The 24,850-nt window shown below is 39.4% G+C and overlaps 3 protein-coding genes across 3 annotated transcripts; all 3 read right to left on the reverse strand.

Annotated features, from left to right (window-relative positions):
* Nucleotides 1-2,582: 2,582 nt before the first annotated feature.
* LOC133090656 (olfactory receptor 7G1-like) lies at nucleotides 2,583-3,557 on the reverse strand. The gene is given in 1 exon segment (XM_061189034.1): nucleotides 2,583-3,557. A coding segment is annotated over 1 exon segment (972 nt). The 5' UTR covers nucleotides 3,555-3,557.
* Nucleotides 3,558-7,058: 3,501 nt separating this feature from the next.
* LOC133090252 (olfactory receptor 7G3-like) lies at nucleotides 7,059-11,596 on the reverse strand. The gene is made up of 2 exons (XM_061188596.1): nucleotides 11,570-11,596; nucleotides 7,059-7,997 (listed from the first exon to the last, which is right to left on the reverse strand). The coding sequence occupies exons 1-2, from the start codon at nucleotides 11,591-11,593 to the stop codon at nucleotides 7,059-7,061; spliced, it is 963 nt and encodes a 320-aa protein (XP_061044579.1). The 5' UTR covers nucleotides 11,594-11,596.
* Nucleotides 11,597-13,214: 1,618 nt separating this feature from the next.
* LOC133090658 (zinc finger protein 431-like) lies at nucleotides 13,215-14,243 on the reverse strand. The gene has a single exon (XM_061189035.1). The coding sequence runs from the start codon at nucleotides 14,241-14,243 to the stop codon at nucleotides 13,215-13,217; it is 1,029 nt and encodes a 342-aa protein (XP_061045018.1).
* Between the last annotated feature and the right edge of the window lie 10,607 nt (nucleotides 14,244-24,850).

Consider the following 24,850-nt stretch of genomic DNA (forward strand, 5'->3'; position numbering starts at 1 on the left):
TGAGCCTGCGCTCTAGAGCCCAGGAGCCACAACTACTGAGCCCGCATGCCACAACTACTGAAGCCCACGTGCCTAGAGCCCATGCTCCACAACAAGACAAGCCCCCGCTCTCCACAACTAGAGAAAGCCTGCGCAGCAACAAAGACCCAATGCAGCCAAAAAATAAAGTAATTAATTTTAAAAAATGCTTAACTTAAATTTAAAAAAAAGAAACAAAGCAATATAAGATGACTGAGGAGGGACTTCCCTGGTGGTGCAGTGGATAAGACTACGTGCTCCCAATGCAGGGGGCCTGGGTTTGATCCCTGATCAGGGAACTAGATCCCACATGTGTGCCACAACTAAGGAGCCCACCTGTTGCAACTAAGATCCAGTGCAACTAAATAAATATAAAAAAAAAGTTATTGAGCAAAAAAAATATGACTAAGGAGAGAAGTAAAAGCTCAGATACAGTCTTACAAATAAGCCAATGAAGCCCATCAACAGATAAATGGATAAAGAGGATGTGACATATATACAATGGAATATTACTCAGCCATAAAAGAGAACAAAATTGGGTCATTTGTAGAGACTTGGATGGACCTAGAGGCTGTCATACAGAGTGAAGTAAGTCAGAAAGAGAAAAACAAATACTGTATGCTAACACATATATATGGAATCTAAAAAAAAAAAAGATTATGAAGAACCTAGGGGCAGGACAGGAATAAAGACACAGACGTAAAGAATGGACTTGAGGACACGGGGAGGGGGAAGGGTAAGCTGGGACGAAGTGAGAGAGTGGCATGGACTTATATATACTACCAAATGTAAAATAGATAACGAGTGGGAAGCCGCCGCATAGCACAGGGAGATCAGCTCAGTGCTTTGTGACCACCTAGAGGGGTGGGATAGGGAGGGTGGGAGGGAGACGCAAGAGGGAGGAGATATGGGGATATATGTATATGTATAGCTGATTCACTTTGTTATAAAGCAGAAACTAACACACCATTGTAAAGCAATTATACTCCAATAAAGATGTTTAAAAAAAGAATGAGAAAAATATCGTATATTAATGCGTATATGTGGCATCTAGAAAAATGGTACAGATGAACTGGTTTGCAAGGCAGAAATAGAGACACAGATGTAGAGAACAAACGTATGGACACCAAGGGGGGAAAGTGGGGGTGGTGATGGTGGTGGTGGGATGAATTGGAGATTGGGAATGACATATATACACTAATATGTATAAAATAGATAACTAATAAGAACCTGCTGTATAAAAAAGATCAAATAAAATAAAATTCAAAAAAAAAAGCCAATGAGAAGATTTCAAAGGAAAAACAATGCCAGAAGAAGATTACCAAACTTTGCCCTGCCTACCTAACAAATATTTATTTTATTATATTATTCACACCACGGGAAAAGGCTGATAAATATAACGATAAACAAAAACAAATCTAACTGCTGAAGCAAGTGATAAAGTTATGTGAAAACAATAGGATTATAAGAGTTAAGAAGATATGCAAGATATGGAACACAACAATACTAGTTAAATTTTATTGAAGCATTGTCCTGTTTTTGTCCAGTAATTACACTACATATGATGAGTAAGGTTCTCATAGTAATCATTTCCCCTATACCAGGAATTAGGTTAAGTAGGTGGCGTATGATCCTATTCTCAGTGATAAGATTGAAGGTAATACCTTATGGATGATGCCACGGAAACATCCATTATAAATATAAATAGTCCCTCAATTAACCTCAGACCCAGGGAAGGACAGTCAGGGTTTTTTGTTATTTGGGGTTTTTCCTCTGGGAATCATGTCTAAATATGATACCTGCATCTGTGAAGCCATCTGGGTCCATGAGGGGAATCAGCCCTAGCATGAAGCCACTTCATGGAGGAATGAATGAATCTCTACTTTCCTGCTCCTGCACATTTTCTACCTCTGAAATCCTTGTAATGAAGATATCTTTATTGTTTGCACATATTAGACTCAGGATTAATTTCTCTTATTAGGAAGAAAGTCTTCCTCACTGATCAATTTCAAATATCACACAATCATTTCAAACTACTGAGATAATCTAATCACAAAAATTGTATACAAGATAAAGCTGAGTGTTCTGGATGTTAATGTTGCCCCACACATGTACAATTTACCAGTGACCAGTCTCAAGGATTCCTGATCTGGGGTATGAAAGATCAACCACTACGTCCCACAGTAGGCTTAACTCTGGGGTGCAATTCACACGGTGCTACCCATAGAATCAAGCAGAATCTACTTCTGCATGACCACAGACTTCTTTAAATCATTTCCCTGACCTATCCACCTTTTCCCACTTCCTTTGTGCTCAGAACATTCCCCACAAAATTACTATACCATGAACCTCTGCCTCAGATTCAGCTTCCATAGACCTTAACTGAAGAAACGTTTCTTAGAAAATGGAAATCATGTGTCAAAAATCACAGTGCTCAAGAAAAAAAAAAAAGAGCACTTAGTTAAAATGCACTTAGCCATCATGTTATCTATTTATCAAAAAACCTATTGATGAAAGAGTCAGGCATTCTAGCTCATCAGTATTCCTTTTACTTTTACTTTGATTCATTCTAGTGAACCCATCCCAAATCGGATGACACAATCACAGAAAAGAAGTACTCTACCAATAAGTTTCCTCAAAACTCCCTTCATGTCTCTGTTCCTCAGGCTGTAGATGAAGGGGTGCATCATAGGACTGACCACAGTGTACATCAGTGAAGCCACTGCAGTCTTCCTGGAAGAGTCAGTAACTGCCGAACTAATGTACACCCCAAAAGCTGTCCCACAGAAAAAGGAAACAACTGAGAGGTGAGACCCACAGGTAGAAAAAGCTTTATACTTTCTGCCTGATGATGGCATTTTCAAAATGGAGGAAACAATTTGAATATAAGAGAAAATGATTCCAGAAAGAGGAACACCAGCAAATATGCTAGCTGCAAAATGTATCAGGATGTTATTGATGAGGGTATCAGAACATGCAAGTTTGATGACCTGAACAACTTCACAGAAGAGGGAGATTTCCAGGTCTGTGCAAAAGGACAGTTGCAGCACCATCAGACTATGCAGCAGGGCATCTGCAATGCTAATGAACAAGGAGAGTAGAATCAGCTGAACACAGAGGCGGGGGTTCATGTTGACTGTGTATCTTAGTGGGTGACAAATAGCCACATAACGATCGTAGGCCATTACTAAAAGGAGAAAATTTTCCCAACAAACAAAAGTCAGAACAAAGCTGATCTGGGTGATGCAGCCTCTATGAGTGATGCTCTGATTCTGTGCTTGGATGTTCACCAGGATCTTTGGGATCATGGTGGTGCTGAAACAGATGTCAGTAAAGGACAGATTGGAGAGAAAGAAGTACATGGGATTGTGAAGTTGGAAGTCAGAGATCACAGCCTAGATGATGAGAAGGTTTCCCAGGACATTGATCAGGTACACGGACAGGAACAGTTTGAAGAAAGTGGTCTTCAGTTCTGGATCCTCTGTCAGTCTCACGAGAAGAAATTCTAAATCAACTGTTTGGTTTCTGGGTTCCATATTGTTGATAAATCTGATGGAAAAGATGTGGTCCCTAGTCCAGCAGCAGGAGTATCACCAGAGGCGAACACCAATTTGGGAAGGGAAGTAATGGAATGGAGGGATGCTTTCCATATGCTTGTTATTTTGTTATTTTGAAAAAAGACCTGAAGTTAATAAAGCAGTGTGTCAACATTTGTTAATTCTGGAAAGGATCTAGGAATGGTCATTTAAAAAATTACACTATGCTGTTCTGATTATTTATAACATTTGGTAACCTTATTAGGAGAAACAGGTAGTCAGGCTGATGAGGCTAACTGGATTGCCACCTCCTTTCTCAGAGACCTCACAGCCTGGCAACAGAGATAACACAGAGCTGTGTTAAAAACACAGAACTGGAAGATACAGTAAAACTGCCCAAGCCTCCTCCCCGAAACCACTACAAAAATGAAGTTAAATGCCCGCAAAGTTGAAAACAATCACCATGTTTGTAAATGAGCATATTCCTGCTGAGAAAGAAAAGAGTCTTTTCCATTGTGGAGAGAGAGTAGGAGACTGACAGAATGAGAGCTCTTTGAGGATTGCAGGAAAGATATGAGGGAACATGTCAAGATGGGAGACAGGCAAGAGGCAAATGGATGCCTTGGTTCTAATCATTTTATGCATGTCCTTTCCTCACAGTTTCCCCTGGATAAACTTGTAGTAAAACACCTGCCCTGATTTCCAAACATTAACAAAGGGACATTTTGCTACCTGGATGACTTCACTGTGCAATGATGGAATCTTTCCTAGAGATGCAATGATGGAATCTCTCCTAGAGATGCAATGATGCATCTCTGCTAGGTGTTCAGTGATGGAGACTAAAGTTCTATAAGAGGAGAGGGACTGAGTGAAGCTCCAGGCTCCTGGGCAAGAGGGCTTATCTCCAGGAGGAGGTATAGGCGTGCTGTTTCTTTACCAGGGAAGTGCTGTTGAGTGCGGTTTTCACAATTTGTAGTCTCTGTACCTCTGGAGGACCAATATCCAAAGCTCCTCATTAGCCAAACAATTTCATCATCATTCTGATGCCAGTGCAGTGCAAATCCTTAAAGGCCAAGAAGATATAATGGAAAAATTCAGGGTGGTTGATTCCCTGATGCTATGAAGCCAGGTGTTCATCATTCACTGCTCCACCTCTTTCTGTTCACATGTACTTCACATACAGTGCAAATGTGGACACACCATTCTTCTCTAACTGGACTCTAGTGTTCTTTTTTTAGATACAGCCAATGGCATATCTATGCAATCAATGATATCAGGAAGCCTGGTTATAATTGTAGGTTATGAAGTTATTTATTTATTCATTCATTCATTTCAGCCATATAAGAAGGAATGAAATTCTGACACGTTACAACATGGATAAACCCTAAAAACTTTATGCTCTGCGAAATAAGCCAGACAAAAAAGGACAAATATTGTATGATTTGTTATAAGGTACGTAGAATAGGCAACTTCATAAGGGCAGAAAGTAGTGGCTTTCTGGTGGCTACAGAGGAGAGGGTGAGAAGGAGTGATTTTTGAGAGTGCTGGAATATATTAAAAGTTGTTTATTTCTGTACTGGGTAATCAAAGCACGTTGATATTGATGGAGTGAATAAGGTCACATGTGGAGATATTTCATTGGAAGTTTATTTGCCCTGCTTTTTTCTTCACTATATTGAAAGAACAATTCTGAATTTTCATTCTTGAAAATTGTTTTAGTGGCTTTTTTTTTTCTGTATTAACTTTTTTATTAGTGGCTTATTTTTAAAGTGCTTAAATTCCTGTCTTTACCTTTTGGATTGTATTAGTCTCTCAGGTGCTCAACTCCTCTGAGGTCATAAAAATATCTTTGTATATTGTCTTCCAAAATATTTAATCACTTTGACTTTTGCTTAACATTGGAATGATTTTTGTTTGTTTTTGTCTAGAGAGAAAGATGTTATTTATCAGTTTCAATTCCCTTTTTTTGAGTTTTTTAAATTGTGGTGAAATAGATATAAAATTTATCATTTCAGCCATTTAAAGTGTTCAATTCCATGGCACTAAGAACATTCACAATGTTGTGGGACCACCACCATTACCCATTTCCTGAACTTTTTCATCACCCTGAACAGAAATTCTTTACGCATTCAACAATAACTCCGGGGAATACCCTGTCAGTCCAGTGATGAGGACTCAGCGCTTGGCCTGGGTTCAATCCCTGGTCAGAGAACTAAAATCCCACAAGCCATGATGTGCACGGCCAAAAATAAACAAACAAAAAACAATAACTCCGCATTTCATTCTTTTCTTAGAGCTTTCAAAAGGAGCCCAACACTTTGACTTTAGCCCAATGTAGCTGATTTCAGGCTTCTGATTTCCAGGACTGCAAGAGAATACATTTGTGTTGTTTTAGGATAGATACTAAGCTTGTGGTAATGTGTCACAATGACAATAGGAAACTAATACAGGACATACGTCCCAAATCAGGCTGATAATAAAAACAATGTCTTTTGGGTGTCTCCTTGGAAAGATTCTTTCTGCATTGCAAAGAGACTTAAGGAGAGGCAGCCAGTTTTCTGTTTCTGGTTATTGTGTCTGAAATGTCCCTGCACAGTTATAGGCATTGATGACCATCAGGGGAACAGCCTTAGGAAGAAGGCTTAGGCAGAATGAAATGCAGCCCTGTGTTTTTGTGCCTAGACCTATCTGACCTCTAAAGTCATTGTTAGAAAAGATGATAAAGTGATCATTTATCATTTCCCTATGAGAGTCGAGACTTTTGCCTTATTATTGCTGAAGGCATGCATGTATTCTGAGAGAATCGAAGTGTCTCAGATCTTCCAAAATTGTAAATATAATTATGCCAATTTTGTAGATGAGGAAACTGAGCTTAGAGGGTTCAAGTAAACTGTCAAAGGTCACATAGCTACTGTTTAGCAGAGGTAGGATTCAAATCCAGGTGGTCTGATTCCAAAACTCTCACCCCCCCAGAAATATAAAAATAAAATAAAAAAGAAACACCAAAAATTTTTCTTTAATTAAAAACAAATTCTCGGGGTTTCCCTGGTGGCGCAGTGGTTGGGAGTCTGCCTGCCAATGCAGGGGGACACGGGTTCGAGCCCTGGTCTGGGAGGATCCCACATGCCGTGGAGCAGCTGGGCCCGTGAGCCACAATTACTGAGCCTTCGCATCTGGAGCCTGTGCTCCGCAACAAGAGAGGCCGCGATAGTGAGAGGTCCGCGCACCGCGATGAAGAGGGGCCCCCGCTTGCCACAACTAGAGAAAGCCCTTGCGCAGAAACGACCCAACACAGCCATAAATAAATAAATAAATAAATTTTTTAAAAAAATGGTCCACATCAGAAAAATCTTTAAAAAAAAAAACAAAAAAACAAATTCTCACCCTTAACCATCTGATATCTGGTCTTAAGTATTTCAAGAAGGTGGTCAGACTTGCTGGACCTCTCCTTAATTTATTTCTCTGTGTTATATTCCAGCAGTGTAAGCCCAAAGCAACTGGAAATCAATGGAAAGATGATATTCTAGAGATGAGTTTCCTCAAAGCCCCCATCATAGCCTTGTTCCTCAGACTACAGATAAAGGGGTTCATCATAGTGGTGACCACAGTGTACATCACTGATACTACTGCACTCTTCCTGGAGGAGTGAGTGGCTGCAGAACTAAAGTACACCCCAAAACCTGTCCTGTAAAACAAGGAAACAACTATTAAGTGTGACCCACAGATGGAAAATGCCTTATCCTTTCCACCAGCTGACGGGATTTTCAGGACAGAGGAGACAATTCGAGTATAAGAGAAAATTATCCCAGAGAGAGGAATGACGCCCAACAGGCTGGTCACTAAATACACGAGGATATTATTGATGAGGATATCAGAATAGGCGAGTTGGAGAATATGAGCTAGTTCACAGAAAAAGTGGGGAATTTTTAGTTCTGTGCAAAAGGACAGCCGCAGTGCCATCAAAGTGTGGAGCAGGGCATCCAGAACACTAACAAAGAAGGAGATCAGAACCAGCCCGCAGAGCTTGGGGTTCATGATGACATTGTACCTCAGTGGGTGACAGATGGTCACAAATCGATCATAGGCCATCATGACCAGAATTCCATTTTTCAGTCCAGCAAAAGTCAGGACAAAGCAGATTTGGGTGAGGAATCCTGTGTAACTGGTGGATTCGCTCTGTGTCTGGATGTTCACTAGCATCTTTGGGATTGTGGTGGTGGTGAAACAGATGTCAATGAAAGACAGATTAGAGAGGAAGAAGTACATGGGAGTGTGGAGGTGGGAGTTATAGATACTGGCCAGGATGATGAGCAAGTTACCATGCACAGTGACCACGTATATGGACAGGAACAGGCAGAATAGGAGGGGCTGCAGTTCTGGATCCCCTGACAGTCCCAGAAGGAGGAATTCTGCAGTACCAGAGAGGTTTCCTGGTTTCATGTTGTCAATGGGTCTGTTAGAAAGATGGTGACAAGAAAACAAAACTTCAGAGAAACTTCCTTAATCTTGTCCATATTTTGAAACCAATCAGTTACAGGTCTTTTCTCCTGTTTCCTTCTCTCCCCTCTTCTTTCCTCTCCTTTTCTTGCTTTACATTCCCACAAAACTTCGCCCCACACCACCCCGTCCCAAGCTTTTATAGTCCATCTATTCTTTGTCAAGTAGGGGTATGTACTCACAGGAAAATAGTCATGGAATGTTGTCTTCTCCCTTAAGACGCCTCCAAGCAAATAACTCCAGAATAAAATTATTAAGACTGTATTCTAGAATACAGTTTGGGAAAATGCAGTCTGTGGACAAAATTCTGCCTGCTGCTTATTTCAGTAAATAAAGGTTTACTGGAACACAGCCATTTGTTTATTTATGGTCCATGGCAGCTTCCCCGCTACAACGTCTGAGTTGAGAATACTTGTGACAGAGACCGTATAGCCCACACAACCTAACACATTTACTATTTAGCTCTTTACTGAAAAAGATGTGCCTACTTCTAGTCTAGAATCTTGATTAAATTTAGGTTCAATTTTTGGCAAACATCCTTAAATATATTCATGAGGAAGAACACATTGCCTATTTGTCTTCTTGTAATAATTATTTCCTAGATCTATTAATTCACCAGGAGTTACAAAATGCTGACATTTTAATTCTTTTTTCAGTTATTGGCTGAAATACTTCCATAAAGAGGAAATTTCCCAAATCAGATAGGTGGATTTCTGGGAGTTCCCTGGTGGTCTAGTGGCTAAGACTCCACTCTCCCAATGCAGGATGCCCGGGTTCAATCCCTGGTCAGGAAACTAGATCCCACATGCCGCAGCTGAAGATCCCGCACCGGCAATGAAGATCCCTCGTGCTGCAACTAAGACCTGGTGTAGCCAAATAACTAAATAAATATTTTGTAAAAAATAGATTGATTTCTTATAAGAAATTGAATTCTTATAAGAAAGACAGAATACTTCTTGATTCCTGTGTTCATCACTTTTTTAAATAATTGGTTTTCAGCATTATCCAACGATGAACATTATGTCATCATGAACTCCCTGGATTTTAAATGCATTTGATATATTTCAATACACTGCAGTTATTATTTATATTAATTCTCAAATTGTCGTATCTTTGGCCAGTGAAAGTCTCCTCAGCTTGCCTCTGCAGTCCTTCTGAAATGAACCCAGCAGCCTCATATCTCCCTTAACTTTGACATGAAAGCTGTTCTTTGCCCATCATCTTGCAGTAGATACATATATCAAATCATTATATTGTACACCTAAAACTAATACAATGTTCTATGTCAATTATATCTCAATTTTTTAAAAAGAAAGAAAATGTCAAGAGTAAGCTACAGGGACTTCCCTGGTGGTGCAGTGGTTAAGAATCTGCCTGCCAATGCAGGGGACAGGGGTTCGAGCCCTGGTCCGGGAAGATCCCACATGCCGCGGGAGCAACTAAGCCCGTGCACCACAACTAGTGAGCCCGCACGCCGCAGCTACTGAAGCCCGCGTGCCTAGAGGCCGTGCTCTGCAGCAAGAGAAGCCACCACAATGAGAAGCCTGCGCACTGCAACAAAGAGTATCCCCCACGTGCTGCAACTAGAGAAAGCCCGTGCGCAGCCAAAAAGACCCAACGCAGCCAAAAAAAGAAAAGAAAAAAATACTTGACCTATACCTACATTTCATACAACTTATAGTTGAAAAGGCAGGTTCACATGCCCATGTGCTCCAACACACATGTAAGTTTTCCTGTGACTGCACTGAGACCCTGCTTACTCTGTAAGCTCGTGGCTCTGGACTTCTGTCCTGGTGGTTTTCTTCTGAGCACCTAGCATGCTCTGTAATGATGTCTGCCTTCGTCACAATTTTTTAAAGGTGGCTGAAGCTAATATGGCAAAAGCTTGGCATTAATTCTGGAAGGTGATTGCATGGCTGTTTATTTTACTGCTCGCTGTGCAGTTCTCATGGTTTAAAGTATTTTGTAATGTTTTGTTTGGGGGTTTTCAAAGAAAGACTAAACAGTAGACTCAACGTCCTCTCCTAGAGTCCTCACAAGTAAGAAATAAGGACAAGACTTGATTGACTTCTCTAAGGATGAAATCTGGAATGAGGACTGGGAAAATTGAGAAGCCAAACTCACGTCACTCCAGCCCCACTCACTACCAAATAAATGAGGGAAACCAGAGAATTGTAGAAACATCTGCCAGATTTCTGAAGGGGCTAATTCATACTCAGCTGAGGAAGGAGTCCCTTGGATTTAAAGACAGAATAGGAGCCAGAAATTATGAAAGCTGATTGCAAATTGGATGAAAGTGGAAAAGTAAATATATCAAGAATATCAAAAACTTGTCATCTCACTTGTAATTCCACTGAACTTTATCTTACCTCTTGGATGTCCTCCAGATAGGCTGGTTAAAAAAATAAACTGTTCAATTTCTCACTGCATTTATTGGGCACTTCAGATTACCTTGGAGCCATCAATGTACTCATTCACCTTTCCTCTGGATATTGAAGGATGGGGATGGAAAATCTGTCCCCAGGAAGGGCAGATGGACCAAGTAAGGCAACTGGATGCTGGGCAAGAGGGATCATCTCAGAAGGAGACTCCAGTTTGCTCTTTCCTGACCTGAGTAGGGCTGTTGAGTAGAGTGGTCACAGATAGACTATATGCAGTCTCTATGGCCCTGAGGGCTCAGTTTCCAAAGCTCCTCATTAGCCAAATGTGTACTGTCATTACTTCTCCCAGGCAGCTCATATCCTTAAGGAGCACAGATGCTAGAAGGGAGAGCTCCTGCATGGCTGACTTCCTGACCCTGAGAGGACAGACAGGTATATGTCATTTTCCTCCCACATTTCTTCTCACATCCAGGGTATCACATTCTTGGATTCTCAGTTCTAACCTTAAGGGACCTGATGGCCTCCTCCTAAGACCAACTCCCAGCCTTCTCTGAGCCAGAGATTATCACTAAAGGACAAGGGAACCAGAGTGGTTTAAGTCCCCACAGGGACAGAGACTCAGGGATGCAGGGAATGTATCATGGGATCATTGCCACACAGTCACTTAAGAAAATTTTCTCCTTTCTTAACTAAAGTCCCTACATGAATGAAGTTAGTACTATTGTAGGAAAGAGGTAGCAAGGAAACCAATTTACTAGTTACTTGGGCAGACTTTTCAAGGTTGCCTGAAAAATAGACATAAACCAACAATCTTAAAGAAATCACAAAAAAGCACTAATCATAAAGGAAGTGACTGATAAATTGATTGCATTAATACTGAGAAACCCTGAGGGATATACAGCAACTCCCTATTATTGCAACTTTTCTCTAAGTGTAAAAGTAGTTCAATATAAAATTTTAAAAATCAAATATGGCACTCCATGCTCATCAAAATGGCCAAACTGAAAAGACAATGTGAAATATTGGCAAGAGACTGGGAATGTAAATTGGTGCAACTACTTTGGAAAATTCTTTGGTAGTTTTGAATAAATATGACCATAGATATTGCACTCCTAAATACATACCCAACAAAAATATGTACAATTGTGAATCAAAAAACATGTACAATAACGTTTGTGGCAGAGCCATTTGTAAAATATCCCAGCTATAAACAGATAAAATGTTCAAAACAGTTGAATGATAAAGTGTGCATATTCATTCTATAGAAAACTATGCAACAATGAAAATAAACTCCTGCTAAATGCAACAGCAAAAATGAATCTCAAAAATGTAATGTTGAGTAGAAGAAGCCAGGCACAAATGATAACATACGGTATCAGGCACAGAGTGCACATAACCTTAAATACACTAAAAATCGTTGAATTTTACACTTCAAATGGGTGAACTTTTGTGGTATGTGAATTATATCTCAATAAAGTTGTTTTTAAAATACATGACTCCAGGGAATTCCCTGGCAGTCCAGTGGTTAGGACTCAGCGCTCACTGCCAGGGCCCAGGTTCGATCCCTGGTCGGGGAACTAAGATTCCGCAAGCCTCGCAGCGTGGCCAAAAAAAAAAGACACAAATGAACTTATTTAGGTAACATAAACGGACTCACAGACATAGAAAACAAACTCATGGTTACCAAAGGGAAAAGGGGTGAGGAAGGGATAAAGTTTAGGATTAGCAGATACAAACTACTATGTATAAAATAGATAAACAACAAAGTCCTACATCCTACTGTATAGCACAGGGAACTATATTCAATATCCTATAATAAACCATAATGGAAAAGAATATGAAAAAGAATATGTATATATATCTATAACTGAATCACTTTACTGTACACCAGAAACGAATACAACATTGTAAGTCAACTATAGTTTGACTTAAAAAATTAAAAAGACATGATTCATAGAGTACCTACATTCTGGTGGTAGGAATCAGAGTGATTAGTAATGGAAAGAGCATTAAAGAATGATTCTAAGGTGCCTATAATATCTTATATCTTAACCAGAGTGTACAGTAGTTAATACAGAAATGTTCTACCTTGTAAAAATTCATGCAATTGTACATTCTTGTACATGTTAAATGTAAACAAAATGTGTTGGAAAAAGTTCAGAATTCCAAGGAGAATTTCACCATCTGCAATCTTCACGGGAAGGTTCATTACAGACCTTGTGCAGGCAATGGTAAGTTAGGACACATGAAATATACAGGTACACAGATGATTTGTAAGCACAACTTAAGAGCTTTATCCAATAGGTAAACATCTATTAAACATACATCCCTGTATCAAATAATTTTTCACTTTTGTTACCATACATAAAAATTTATTTTTAAAAACTGACCATCTGTGGACTCTATTGGTTAGTGACTAGTCAATTAGGAGTGAAAAAAGAAAAACAAAAAACCTCCCTACCACCACCACACACACAAAACAAAGGAACAAACACATGGAAAACATGGTGGCTTAAAACATTAAGCGTTTATTTTTCTCAAGTAACAAGTCTTGAAGATATTAAAACATTTTCCCTTCAGCGTTATATCTTCTAAGGGATAATGAATGAATAAAGGATTTCTCACAGTCATTGCATAACTTAGGTTTCTTCCATATATGCATTACTTAGAGGCTTTCTCACATTCTTCACAACCAGTTCTTTTCACTTAGCATTTGGTTGTATGTCTTAAAGATCGAGAGTTCACTGAAAGCTACTTTACATGGATATCATTAAAAGGGGGTTTATTGAGCATGAGTTCTCTCATGACGCCGAAGGGGTAAGGATTTACTGAAACCTTGCCCGCAGACATTGCATTTATAGGGTTTTTCTTTAGTATGTATTCTTTTGTGCACAATGAGATTACACTTAACATTGAAGGATTTTCCACATTGATTACACTCATAGGGTTTCTCTCCAGTGTGAGTTCTCATGTGTACTTTAAGGGACACATGCCTGGTAAAAGCTTTTCCACACTCACTGCACTTAAAAGGTTTCTTGTCCCTGGTATGGATTTTCATATGCCTCCTATGAGATAAGAGACCACGGAAGGTTTTCCCACATTCCTTACATTCATGTATCATTTTCATGTGAATTTTCTTGTGTAAAACAAGGAAAGATTTCACTCTGAAGTCTTTTCCACATTGATTACATGTAAAGGGTTTTTCTCCAGTGTGAATTCTCACATGTTCTTTAAGACATGAACGATCCCTGAAAGCTTTCCCACAGTCATTGCACTTACAGGGTTTCTCTCCAGTATGAATTTTCTTGTGCGTGATAAGGTTGGAGCTCAGGCTAAAAGCTTTCCCACACTTATCACACTTGTAAGGTTTCTCTCCAGTATGTATCCGCAGGTGTATCTTAAGAGATGACTTACTACTCAGGGCTTTACCACAATGGCTACATTCAATGGACTTCTCTCCAGTGTGGATTCTCTTATGTCTTTTAAAATATGGGAGAATACTGAAGGTTTTCCCACAATCATTGCACGTATAGGGTTTCTCACCAGTATGTGTCATCTGGTGTATGGTAAGCCTATAGCTTCTACTGAAGGTTTTGGTGCATTGATCACATTTGTAGGGTTTTTCTCCTGAATGAGTCCCTGAATGTTGTCTGAGAAGTGAGCTATCTCGGAAGGTTTTTCCACAGTCACGGCACTCATAGGGCTTCTCCCCAGTATGAATTCTCTTGTGACGCGTAAGGTAAGAGCTTGAGCTGTAGGCTTTCCCACACTGATCACACTTAAACGGTTTTTCTCCAGTGTGGGTTCTCATGTGCAACTTAATGGATGAATGGTTCTGTAATACTTTACCACACTGATTACACTCAAAAGGTTTCTCTCTAATGTGAGTTTTTTCATCCTTCTTAAAGTATGAGATTGAATTTATGACTTTCCCCAAGTCACTGCACTCATAGGATGCCTCTTCTGTATGTTGTCTCTTGTGCCCAGCTAAGTTAGAACTCCTGAGGAAGGCATTCTCATCTTTTTTACATTCATAAGATTTTTCCTGAGGAAGAATTCCCTCAGGTGGCTTAAGATGTGAAGAATCTCTAAGGGCTTTTGCAGAGTCAAGGTATCGATGAGGTTTCTTGCTAGGGTAAATTTTATTCTGAGTAATGCTAGATTTCACACTCAAGGCTTCAACAATTTCACTGCATTGAATGGGATTGCCTCCAAGAGTTTGTTCCTATTGATTAAAATATGAGTTACGATCACAGGATTTATCATGTTCATGACTGAGAATCTCCCCCGACATAAATTCTGATACATCTAATGAGCACTTTATTAGCATGAGAGTTCCACATTTTCTTAGTGAATATGCAGTTTCAGACTGAGTTTATCAGCTTGAATAAGCTGATTGCTCTACCAGATGGCTTCACTGGAGTCTCTTCAACAGATTTAAGATAAAATTGCCTTAGAGTGAGTATCGTAAACATTTAACAACTAATTCCATTATGCAAGTATTTACTTTGGGGATTCTCTGTAACCATTTTTGGAACTAAGTTATGAGTTTCCTTCAAATGAATACTTAGAGAATCTTCTGCTTTCTATTGGTGAAATGAGTGTGATATCACTCATATTATCCTCTAGTCCTTTTCTATCTTATAGAATTCTGGACTTCTAATGTGAGGACAAGAAATTATCCCATGTGACTCTTACCTTCTTGCCATTGAGCGTATATTTCTCCAAAATACGTTGTTTTTGCTGTGGTTGTTTGGTTTTAAGGAGACTCAGCTCATCTGAACAAAGTGGGAAAAAGTTTTGGAAAAGACATGGTAACAATATGCTGACAAAAAGCAGGTAATGCCCCAACCCAATCTGAAACAAATGGGAAACATAACCTCAAGTTTCTAGAGTATAAAATAGTGGGATGTATAGCACAGGGAACAGATCTTGTAGGTAAGACATTCATATATGCCTGGTGCTCACCTGAACAGGTGTCTTGGTGAATTCTTCTCTCTACTATCTCCGTTTCATCTTCCTGCTCCATCTGGGTGATGAGAGGAGGCTTGCTGAGTTGATGTCCTATTATGGGGAATGATACATATGAGAGGACCATGCAGTGTACAACAAAAACTACCATCAAACTGTCACAACAACTTGGTCTTTGAGGTTCTGAAGATAGGCAGTTATGACTTTATAAGCAGCAAAATGACAAAATGCTAACAGAGAAAGCAAAAGTAAAGCATTTCAGAGATCAACTTTCCATAAATGGAAAATTGTCTTTCCAAGAGAAATTACTGAACCTTGGTAAGAGAACAGGATCTGTGACATTTTAAGAATATTCCCATCCCTTGGGAATTCCCTGGTGGTCCAGTGGTTAGGACTCTGTGCTCTCACTGCCGAAGGCCTGGGTTTGATCCCTGGTCAGGGAACTAATATCCCATAAGCCACATGGCGCAGCCAAAAAAAAGAAGAAAAAATGGCCAAAACCAGTAGTGCTGCAGTCAACAGAGAGGTCTGACCTCTTTGGGAGCTCTGTTCAAAGAACCATCCCCAGAACACAGACAATATTTTTTTTTTCTAAACTTGCAGCTCCCTAGAAAATCTCTACACTCAGGGTGGTGTGGCTATTTGTTTTTACTCAGAGCTCAGCTTAGTAGATAAAAAAAGCCCTTAACCCCAAGGCATTACCCAAACAATGGCAACCAGCTAGTAACATCCCCATATGCTTAAGGCTCTGATTTCACTTGGGGAAAACAGAAGGCTGGCTGGGAATTTGAAAGGAAAACAAGAACTAGGCAAACCACAGGGAACTTTGAGAAGCTCCCAACAAGTTCCTGGGGATCTAAAAGGCTGTGTGCATGAGTGAGGCTACGCACATGCCCAGGAAATGTCTAGGAAAGACTAAGTCCCAAGTCACTTACCTTTGGTGGACTTTAAGACCCTGTCCAAGCCCAAGCAGGAAGTGAAAGCTAAGCCTGTCTTGTAAGCTGTGCCTTGCCTGAAGCTTAAAGCTGTGACTTCTCCCATTGATCCCCTTGGCAAAGGGTAGAAGAGATACAGGCAAGGCATTTAAGAAAATCTTTTTACCAATCATTGGTGGACTACTAAATTATAATGACCAGCTAATGACTCCCAGGAAGCCAGGCTTTTAAAATTATGTATTAAAAAAAAAAAAAAAAACCATAGGAGAAAGCTCTATGGCTGCACAGTGCAAGGAATACAGAATCTGTGGAATTCATCTAGAAAAGTCACTAAACAAAAAAGAAAAGAAAAGTCTCTAAACAAATAAGTACCAACAAGAAAACAACAAAAGACAGCAATAAAACCAAATCCCCCTAAAATTGAGTTCCCTTACCAAGTTTATGATTATTAATCTTTCTATCCAAAACTTTATTCCCTTTCTTTCTTATCCCCTCTGACCTCAATCCTGTGCTAACTAAACACTAATCAACCAGTCAGATGACTAAAATTGCTGTTGTTGATAACATCATTAATGTACTAAAATTGCTATTATAGATATTATCATTAATGTACCAACTCAAGTTTTTTCTCCAGGGCAAGATGAGCTAGCAGACCCCTAAGCCATGGACCACCAGGCCAGAGAATCTTAAACCAGAGACATCCTGACTCCCAAAACCATGACTAAGAAATGTCACAGAAATGTGACAAGACAATGATTAATCCCAGCCTCTTTGTTCTTCCTTTAAAAAACCCCCTAACTCAAAGGCCAAGTTGGGGTGGATCTGAGGCTTTCCTCCCACTCCCTTGCTTGCTGCCCTGCAATAAACGCTGTACTTTCCTTCACCATAACCCGGTGTCAGTAGATTAAGCAAAGAAACAGGAAAGTATCCCACATATACAGGAGTAAGAAAAGCAGCCAACAGAAAATGTCCCTTTAAGGGGCCCAGAATTAGGATTCAGTAGACAAAGATTTAAAATCACCTATTATAAATATACTTAATGGACAAAGACTGAAAACTTTCCCCTAAGATTAGGAACAAGAAAGGGATGTCCACTCTCACCACTTCTTTTCAACATTATACTGGGATTTCTAGCCAGGGGAATTAGGCAAGGAAAAAAGAAATAAACAGCATCCAATTTAGAAAGAAGAAAAACTCTCTCTATTCCCAGATGTCATGAGCTTATAAATAGAAAATCTGAAGGAGTCTACAAAAAAAAAAACTACTAGAATAAGGAAGTTCAATACATAGCAAGGTACACGGTCATATACAAAAATCAACTGTATCTCCATAGACTAGAAATGAACATACTGAAAATGAAATCAAGAAAACAATTCCATGGTGATCATTTTGCAATGTATAGAAATATCGAATCATTATGTTGTGCACCAGAAACTAACAGTGTTGTAGGTCAATTGTACTTCAAAAACAAACAAACAGAAAACTCAGAGAAAAAGAGATCAGAACTGTGGTTACCAGGTGGGGAAGTTGGGGGAGGGAGAATTAGATGAAAATGGTCAAAAAGTACAAACTTCCAATTATAAGATAAGTAAGTACTAGGGATGTAATGTACAGCATAATTAATATAATTAACACTGGTATACATTACACATGAAAGTTGTTGAGAGTAAATCCTGAGGTCTTACCACAAGGAAAAAAAAATTTTTTTCAGGGCTTCCCTGGTGGTGCAGTGGTTAAGAATCCGCCTGCCAATGCAGAGGACAAGGGTTCGAGCCCTGGTCTGGGAAGATCCCACATGCCGTGGAGCAACTAAGCTCGTGTGCCACAACTACTGAGCCTGTGCTCTACAGCCCGCGAGCCACAACTACTGAGCCCGTGTGCCACAACTACTGAAGCCCGTGCACCTAGAGCCCGTGCTCCACAACAAGAGAAGCCACTGCAATGAGAAGCCCGCGCACCGCAACGAAGAGTAGCCCCCACTCGACGCAACCAGAGAAAGCCCGCACACAGCAATGAAGACCCAATGCAGCCAAAAATTTAAAAAAAAATAAATTAAATTAAAAAAAAAATTTTTTTTTCTTTTGCACCTACCAGATGATGGATGTTCACTAAACTTAGTAATCTCCTGATGTATGTAAGTCAAATTCATTATGCTATACATCTTAAACTTATACAGTCTTGTATGTCAATTATATCTCAATAAAACTAGAGGAAAAATAAATAATTTAAAAACTAAAAAGGAAAACAATTCCATTGACAACAGCATCATAAAGAAAATAGTTTAGCAATAATTTTAACTAAAGAAGTCTGACTTAGATGTTGAAAAGTACAAAACATTGTTGACAGAATTTAAAGAAGACCTCAATAAGATGTAAAGACATTCCATATTCATGGCTTGGTAAACATAATATTGTTAATTTGGCAATACTCCCAGATTGGTCCACAGATTCAATGTGACCTTTAGCAAAATCCCACCTGGATTATTTGCAGAAATTGACCAACCACCCTAAAATTCATATGAAAATGCAAGGAATCCAGAATAGTCAAAACAATCTTGAAAAAGAGAAATAAAGTTGGAGAACTCACATTTTCCAATTTCAAACTTACTACAAGGCTCAGCAATCAACAGCACTGTACTGGCATAATGATAGACATATAAACTATTGGAATAAAATTGAGTCCAGAAAAAATATACCAATTTGTACATAAATTTGACTTTCTCAAAATTAAAACCTTTTATGCTGCAAATGATACTATCAAGAAAGTGAAAAGGCAACACACAGAATGAAATATATCTGCAAATCATGTATCTGACAAGGGATTTGTATCTCAAAAATAAAAAGAACATTCACAGCTCAGTAGGAAAAAAAGACAGTCCAATTTTCAAATGAACAAAGGATTTAAATAGAGGTTTCTCCAAAGAAGATACACAAATGGTCAATAAACACATGAAAAGATGCTCAACATCATTAGTCATTAGGGAAATGCAAATCTAAAGCACAATGAGATTCCATTTCACAACTATTAGGATGGCTATAATCAAAAAGACAGGAAATAAGTATTGGTAAGAATGTGGAGAATTTGGAACCTGCATACATTGCTGAAGGGAATGTAAAATGATACAGCCAGTTTGGAAAACAATTTGGCAGTTCCTCAAAATGTTAAGTATAAAGTTACCAAATGACCCAGCAATTTCACTCTTAGGCATATACCCAAGATAAAGGACAACATATGTCCACACAAGAACTTGTATGTGAATGTTTGTAGCAGCATGATTCATAACAGCAAGTGTCAAAAATCCAAATGTCCATCAACTGATGAATGGATAAACAAAATGTTGTATATCTATGCAAGAGAATATTATTCAGCAATGAATAGGATGTAAGTACTGACATATGCTACAACAAGGATGAACCTTGAAAACATTATGCTAAGTGAAAAAATAAGTCACAAAAGACCACATTTGGTATGATTCCATTAATATGAAATGCTGAATAGGGAAACCTGTAGAAAAGGAAAGTAGATTAGTTGTCGCCAGGGGCTGCAGGAAGGGAGGAATGAAACACCCTGTAGGCAGAGCAACAAAAATGTTATGGAATTAGACAGTGGTGACGGTTGCACAGCTATATGAATATACTAGAAAAAAAAACCCATTGTTTTGTACACTTCAAATGAGTAAATTATGGTATGTGAATTATGCCTCAATATGGCAATTTTTCTTAAAAGTAAAAGCCTACAAAAAAAACTCCTATAGGTGTATCACAAGTTGATTGGGTCTTACTCACCCAAGAAATCCATGCTCAAATTCAGTAAATAAATCAAGGGATTCTGTTAGTCTTACCCAGTGAAGCCAAGTTTCTATAGTTCTCTAGCATCACATCTCTGTACAGTTTTCTCTGAGATGAATTCAGCAATGCCCACTCCTCCTGGGTGAAGTCCATGGCCACATCCTCAAAGGTTATTGAGTTCTAAAATAACAACACATTCTGTCTCAACCAGCCACCAACCCCACCAATGTTCCTGGGGAGAGGATCATGCGCAATGGCACTGGAAATGAAAGACCTGTTTCACAGTAAATTCAAGATTCTGAGGGCTCTTCATTTAACCCAGGACTCAGTTCTCAGAATCTTTCCTTCTTTATTCATGCTCACTCCTTAAGGAATTTCATCCAGCCTCAAGAATTTAAGGCCTCTCTAACACATGATGAACATGTGTTCATAATCTTACTCTCTTCTATCTGCAGGGTTAATCAGAGACCTGAACACACTGCAAGAATGAGGGAAATGCTTCCTAAATGAAAAAATTATTTCCCACAGGGTGGCCATACATTTTTTGAGGCTAAGACAGTCTTATATCCTTCTTTTACTTTTTACTTCTTTTACTAACAGCACTAAGCAGGAGAGATGCCTGAAAAAAAACTGTGAGTAGTAAGGTAGTAGAAGAATTTTTTTTTGGAAGTCCCTTAACCACAATCAGAAGTTTCAAAATGCAGGTTGGGTTATGAGGCTCCAGAGTAGTGGAAGGAGATGCATTCACCCCAGGGGACAGGAATGTATTTTAGGAGAAAGAAAAAAATTTATGACTCACTTGTAACCCAGAGTGGAAGTTTTCCATCTCTGTGATCCTCTCATGGGCACAGGAAGGGTCTAGGACAGGCAGAGCTAGAGGAGAGGGTGACATGAGTTTCTAGGCACATACATAGTCTCAACTTTCCTAGCAAGGAAGTTGAAAGTCAGAAAGGTTGAGTTGTTACCTTTCCCAGCTTTATAAAACGAATGGGATAAGGAGGTGCCACCCCTAAATTTTCTTCCCTCTCCCCACCAATGCACATATGCCCTTCCTCTAAAATCCCAAAGGGCATTGAATCCGACATGAGCAAATTCTGGGGCACCAAGTGTTCGTAGAGCTCCATACCCCTCCTTTCATTTCAGCCCCTTCTTCCCAGTCCCCTGTGGCTACTCAACTCCCTTATTTTGTGCCCACTTAATCCTGGTAAAGTGAATCTACCCTAGGAACTTACCACATATAGTGGACAGATGTGGGGCTGCCATTTTGCAAGTCTGTAAGTAGTAAATATGATCAGACAGCAACCAGGAGAACACGGATGCTCCTCTTATTGCTTCTACGATCCACCCCAGGCAGGGCTCTGAAATAAAGAAATATTAACAAGAGGATTCACAAGCTTTCTGTTTCTCCTTTGCACTTAGGACAATTACATCATCATGCATCCAGTATGTGTTCCTTTCAGATTCAAGCTGTCTTTGATCCTGGGTCATTGTTTTGCATGCCATGTACAACCTCAAAGCAATATAGTGGGTATTCTTGACCTTCCCCATTCCTAATGTACATCCTCCACATTATGAAACCACATTACCCACCACTTATCAAAAATTCCATCTCCACTGAGGCACTTCACTGGCTTCTCCCCTAAATTAGCACCAACATATAGACCTGACCCATTAAAGTCACTGTCACCTGACTCCCATTCTTCATTTTAACTCCCATCCCTGCTCTGATTCAAGATGATTCCATGTTCTTGGGCATAAACTAGCAAACGTCCATGGCTTCCACATCTCAACCAAACACCTTAAATTTATCATCACCTAAGACTCTTGCTCTCTACGAAGGCAAAAAGTCAGACATCCCACTTTCTGAACACAGTAGGTATACTTCCATCTTGTTCACTTTTTTGCCTGTATTGCATCTGCTTTCCTACCTCATAGAAGCTTCCAAGCCATCCATACTTCCATCATATTGCTATTTATAATCCTCATTTCCTTGGCACTAAATATGAAATGCCATGGCCCATCACTTCAAAAATATATTTTCTAAAACCTCAAATTCTTCTCTGAGAAATCATACCACCTGCCTTAGATAATTCCAACCATCTGTCTATCCTGCCTGGGTAATTCCTATCCAATAAGTTATACGGGAAGCACTAAAAATTTGAGTCCACGTACTCTAAATGGGGCTTCAACACTAAAGGAAAAGCCCAACAGGCAATTTAACCTCCTAGTTATCCAAAGACCTTTTCACAATTCCTGCAAGATTTTGAATCTCATATGGTCTCAACATTATCTCTTCAATAACAAATGATCTTACATCTTACTTTGCAGAGAAACTCTAACAAGGAAGGATTCCTCATTTTCTTGCCACTAGTACAAAAGTAGTTCCACAGCATCATGGTTTCTTTCACTTTGCAAACAAGATATGTCTGCCTTCTTATCTAAAGTCAATATCTGCTACTTTGCTATGTCATGTTTCCCACCTTTGGCACATTTTGAGCTGGATACTTCTTTGTTATGGGAGTACCATCCTGTCACTGTAGGATGCTTAGTAGCATCCCTGGACTCTATCCACTAGATGTCAGTAGTATCCCCTCTAGTTGTGAAAGGGGTATTGCCAAATGTCCCCTAGAGGGCAAAATTTCCCCTTTAAGAACCACTGGTCTAATCCCTTCCTACCTTCTCAGAAAGCTTGCTTTATTAATTATTCCTTTGCTCTTTTCCATCACCATCAACTTCTACTCCACTGTACTCATACTTCTAACATTGAAACATAATCAAAAATGTCCCATCTTACAACAAAGTCCTACTGTATAGCACAGAGAACTGTATTCAGTATCCTATTATAAACCATAATGGAAAAGAATATTAAAAAAAAAAAAGGAATGTTAAAAAAAATGAAGAGAAAGTGCATGGGCTTGGAGACAGGTATTTTCCTTGCTAATTTTTTTTCCTTTTTCCTTTGTAATTTTTCTAAAGTTTGAGAGTTATCTTAAGATAAGTGATTGCATATTTTTACATCTTCTAAACATTGCCTTGTATTTTCTAGTACATATTGCCTTGTATCTCTTCTTTCTAAATAAACGTTCTTGTTCATCTGAAAAAAATTAAAAATCTCCCATCTTGAAACAAATTCATGCCTTGGGTCCCACTTGGCCCTACAGTTACTGCTCAGTCCCTCTTCCTTTTCTCCATCCAGCTTCTGGAAAGACTAGTCTACCCTCTCATTCTCCCCATTTCCTCACCTCCCTTAATTACACTCCAAACTGGTTTCTGTCTCACCACCACCTCACTGACACTGCTCTGCCAAGACTGCCAAGGATTTAAGAGGATTAATCCAGTGAATGCCATTCTGTCTTTGACTTAGTTCGTTCATCAGAAAAATTCTATCACTACTTTCTTCTATAAATCAGCCTCTGTTCTGGGCTTTTGTGACCATAATCTCCTGGTTGGCATCTTATTTCTCTGGCCACTCTCTTTCAGGCTCATTGGCCAGCTCCTCTCCCACTGTTGACTGTCCTCAAGGCTCAGTCCTGGCCCTTATCTCTCACCTTATTCTGTGTATTCCACATCTATGCATTCCCTTGAAATTAAATTCCATCTCGGGACTTCCCTGGTGGCGCAGCGGAAGACTCCGCGTTCCCAATGCAGAGGGCCCGGGTTAGATTCCCTGGTCAGGGAACTAGATCCCACATGCATGCCACAACTAAGAGTTCGTCTGCCACAACTAAGGAGCCCACGTGCCGCAACTAAGACCCGGTGCAACCAAATAAATATTATAAATAAATAAATAAATAAATTCCATCTCTATGCTCATAACACCCAAATCTCCAGTTTGAGAACTCAAATCTGAGCTTAAGACTCATGTATTCCTGCTGCCTTTTCAACTATGGCCATCTAAACATTTTGTAGGCACCTTTGAAGAAACTTACCAGACTGAACTTCTCTTCCCAAAAACTGTTTTCACTTCAAACATCTGCACTCTCAGTAAGGAGTACTAATGCTCTAGGTATTCAGAGCAGGCAGAAGGCATCACTGGTATCACACCCTTTACCCCACCCCACAGCTATAATTAATTAAAACTGAAGATTAATTATTTGATAAGCGCTCAATTAAAACCCACAGAATCCTTGACTCCTCTCCATCAGCCCACAACAGCCATTGAAATTTTAAAATATGGGCACACTTTCTCCCCCATCCCCCAAAGGCAGCAATCACCTGAAACCTAAAACTATTCCTTTGTAGACTTCTCCACCCTACCACACAGCAGAAACTGACAAAGACTAATCCAAGCCACACCCTCTCTCCACCCAACTCCAATCATTTCTTCAATGGTGCTCTCTCCAGAGAAAATCCCAACTACTAAATTCTTCCCCGTTCCCTGCCACACATGGATAATTTTTCCTTTGTCATTTTTCTGTCCATTTAAATGTCATTTCCTCAGAATCACCTTTATTGGGAGCCCCATATTTAATATAAAGCCAATCTTATTTTATTGTCTGAGCTCTCTCTACTCTTCCTATGTAGCCCTCAGAATTTGTAATTATATATTTAGTTCTTTGCTTACTTATATTTTCTCTTCCACTAGATTGTAATATCCAAGAGAATGGCCTTTTCTTTTTTTCCTTTTTTTTTTTAATAAGAAGCCATATGATTCAAGGCACATATACATAATTCATTAGTTTTTTTTTTTTTAATTAATTTATTTATTTATTTTTGGCTGTGTT

The sequence above is a fragment of the Eubalaena glacialis genome, chromosome 4, assembly GCF_028564815.1.
Source record: "Eubalaena glacialis isolate mEubGla1 chromosome 4, mEubGla1.1.hap2.+ XY, whole genome shotgun sequence".
NCBI lineage: Eukaryota > Metazoa > Chordata > Mammalia > Artiodactyla > Balaenidae > Eubalaena > Eubalaena glacialis.